Source organism: Oncorhynchus mykiss, chromosome 10 (assembly GCF_013265735.2).
Source record: "Oncorhynchus mykiss isolate Arlee chromosome 10, USDA_OmykA_1.1, whole genome shotgun sequence".
NCBI lineage: Eukaryota > Metazoa > Chordata > Actinopteri > Salmoniformes > Salmonidae > Oncorhynchus > Oncorhynchus mykiss.
Genome location: NC_048574.1, coordinates 59117347 through 59120996, shown reverse-complemented (window position 1 = coordinate 59120996; position 3650 = coordinate 59117347). Strand labels below are relative to the sequence as shown.

Below are 3650 nucleotides of genomic sequence, written 5' to 3'. Positions count from 1 at the left end.
AATGACATCTACAGCAGCAGCTACAACAAGTACAGCTGTAGCTACAACCACTACAGATGCACCCACAACAACCGCAACCACAGCTGTTGCTACAACAATAACAACAGCTACAGAAACAACACCCAAAACGTTGCTCACAACAACCACAGCTGATCCCACTACAAACACAGCTGCTGCCACAACAACCACATCTGCACCAACCACAACCACAGCATCTCCAATAACATCTACAGCAGAGGCTTCAACAAGTACAGCTGAGGCCACAAAAACTACAATTGCACCAACAACAACCACTTCATCTTCCACAACAACAACAGCTGCTCCCACAACAACAACTGCTGATGCTACAACAACAAAAGCTACAGCAACAACAACCAATGTCATGCCCACCACAAACACATCTGCTCCAACTACAATAACAGATTCACCCACAACAACCACAATTGCTCCCACAACAACAGCAGATCCATCAACTGAAGTTTTTCCCACAACCAAAACTGCTCCTACAACAACCAGAGCATCTGCTACAACAACCAAAGCCCTTCACACAACAACCGAACCCCTGCCCACAATAACAACAGCGGATCCAACAACAATTACAGATTCACCCACAACAACCACACCTGCTCCCACGATTACAGAAGCTCCCACAACCATAATAGCTTCCGTTACTACAAGCACAGCTTCCCCGAAAACAACCACAGCAACATTAATGACATCTACAGCAGCAGCTACGACAAGTACAGCTGTAGCTACAACCACTACAGATGCACTCACAACAACCACAACCACAGCTGCTGCTACAACAATAACCACAGCTACAGCAACAACACCCCAAACCTCACCTTCATCTACCACAGCTGATGATACAACAACAACCATAGCTACAGCAACAACACCCAAAACTTCGCCCACAACAACCAAAGATGCTCCCACTACAAACACAACTTCTCCCACAACAACCACATCTGCAACAATCACAACAACAGCATCTCCAATGACATCTACAGTGGAGGCTTCAACAAGTACAGCTGAGGAAACAACAACCACAGTTTCTACAACAACCACAGCTTCTTCCACAGCAACCACATATGCTCCCACAGCTCCTGCTACAACATCCGTAGACCTTCCCACAACAACTGAACCACTGCCCACAACAACGACATCTGCTCCCACCACTACAGCAGCTCCCACAACCATAATAGCTTCCATTACTACAAGCACAGCTTCCCCCAAAACAACCACAGCAACATTAATGACATCTACAGCAGCAGCTACAACAAGTACAGCTGTAGCTACAACCACTACAGATGCACCCACAACAACCGCAACCACAGCTGTTGCTACAACAATAACAACAGCTACAGAAACAACACCCAAAACCTTGCTCACAACAACCACAGCTGATCCCACCACAAACACAGCTGCTGCCACAACAACCACATCTGCACCAACCACAACCACAGCATCTCCAATAACATCTACAGCAGAGGCTTCAACAAGTACAGCTGAGGCCACAAAAACTACAATTGCACCAACAACAACCACTTCATCTTCCACAACAACAACAGCTGCTCCCACAACAACAACTGCTGTTGCTACAACAAAAAAAGCTACAGCAACAACAACCTATGTCCTGCCCATCTCAACCACATCTGCTCCAACTACAATAACAGATTCACCCACAATAAACACAATTGTTCCCACAACAGCAGCAGATCCACCAACTAAAGTTTTTCTCACAACCACAGCTGCTATGACAACAAAAGCTGTATCCACAACAACAACAGCAACTCCAACAACAGTCCCAGCTCCTGCTATAACAACATTTGTGGCATCAACACCCAAAACTCTACCCACGACAACCACTGCTGCTCCCACAACAAACTTAGCTGCTCCCGCAACAACCACATCTTCACCAATCACAACCAAAGCAACACCATCTACAGCTGAGGCTTCAACAACCACAGCTGCACCAACAACAACCACAGGTGCACCAACAACAACAACAGGTGCTCTCACAACAATCATAGCTGCTCTCACAACCACAACAACTTCCCTTACAACAACTGCAGAAACAACAACCACAGCCCTGCCCACAACTACCACAGCTAATCCAACAACAATCACAGATACACCCAAAACAACCACATCTGCTCCCACAACTACAGCAAGTCCCACAACCACAACAACGTCCCTTACAACAACTACAGCTTCTCCCACAACAATCACAGTTTCTCCCACAACCACAACAGTGGCTCCCACAACAACAGGAGCTCCCACAACAACCACAGTTGCTCCCTCTACAACAACAGCTGCCATCACAACAACAGCAACAACAAAAGCTTCTGTAACAACCATCAATACTAGCCCTACCACAATTACAGCTAACCTCACAACAACCACAGGTGCTCCAACGACCACCACAGCTGCATCCACAGCTACCACAGCTGCATCCACAGCTACCACAGCTGCTCCATCAACCACAACATTTGCACTAACAACATCCCCAGCTGCTGCTATGACAACAACAGCCACCCCTACAACAACTACAACTGCTCCCACAACAACCACAGCAGTGCCAACATCAACCACAGCAGCTCCCACTACACTCACAGCTTCACCATCGACAACCACAGTTGCTGCAAAGACCACCAACACCCACCACACAACAACCATCATTTCAGCCACAACAACCACAGCTGCTGTAACTACCACAGCTACAGCTGCACCAAAGTCAACTACAGCTGCTAAGACAACAACAACTGTTTCCCCAACCACCGCATCCACAAACCCTCCAACGTCAAATGAAGGTGTACTTATTCTAAAGTTCCGGTTGAACCGTACGTTTATGGAAGCCTACAAAGATTCAAATTCCTTGGATTACATTACTTTGGCTTTAAATGTCACAACTGAGGTAAAAGTTGATCATTAATATAAATATTGAAATGGACATTTACAAAAATATCTTGCTTGAGAGTTATTAGTAACTACTACACATTTTTTGTCCTTAAAATACTCATTATGCCCTCTGACATCTTTCTACAGTTGACTCGAGGATACAAAAATGTATATCCTGTAATCTTGCTCAGATGCATCATCATCAGTTTCTGGTATGTTCCGTTTTCATTTTGGTCCATATTTCTACAACTTACTTGCAGCTAGAACAAGTGTGTTATTTACGTTTACCATTATTTAATCATACTAATACTACTACAACCAATAATAATAACTTTTATCCCATTTCACATACATTCTACTTCTTTGATTTTTAGGTCTGGGTCGGTGGGTGTGACAACTAACTTGATCTTCACACGCCAGTCTGTGGTCCCTAACGTTACAAATGTAGAGGACTCCCTCAAGACATCCATCAACACGTCCACAGTTTTCTTAGATGTTATTCCTGGCAGTATCAAAGCTGGTAAGGATGAATCTTAACACAATATTTATGAAAATTCGTACAGTACAGATGATTGTTTGAATCAATATTCCCGTCTGTGACACCATGTTTTTGCTGTTGTTGTTGTTGTTTTTTATGCCCAAAGCTTATTTACCAGCTCTGGTTTCATCAGTTGTGTCCAAATTACATCATACTTGAAATACTGTACCTCATTTAAAGGTCTATCTTTTCATTTCAAAACCATTTCAAT

General features: G+C 44.2%; 1 protein-coding gene across 1 annotated transcript; it reads left to right on the top strand.

Moving 5' to 3' along the window:
• Positions 1-473: 473 nt before the first annotated feature.
• On the top strand, positions 474-2754 carry LOC118966644 (cell wall protein DAN4-like). Its single transcript, XM_036989368.1, has 4 exons — positions 474-1283; positions 1404-1834; positions 2076-2170; positions 2409-2754. The coding sequence occupies exons 1-4, from the start codon at positions 713-715 to the stop codon at positions 2752-2754; spliced, it is 1443 nt and encodes a 480-aa protein (XP_036845263.1). The 5' UTR covers positions 474-712.
• Positions 2755-3650: the final 896 nt, after the last annotated feature.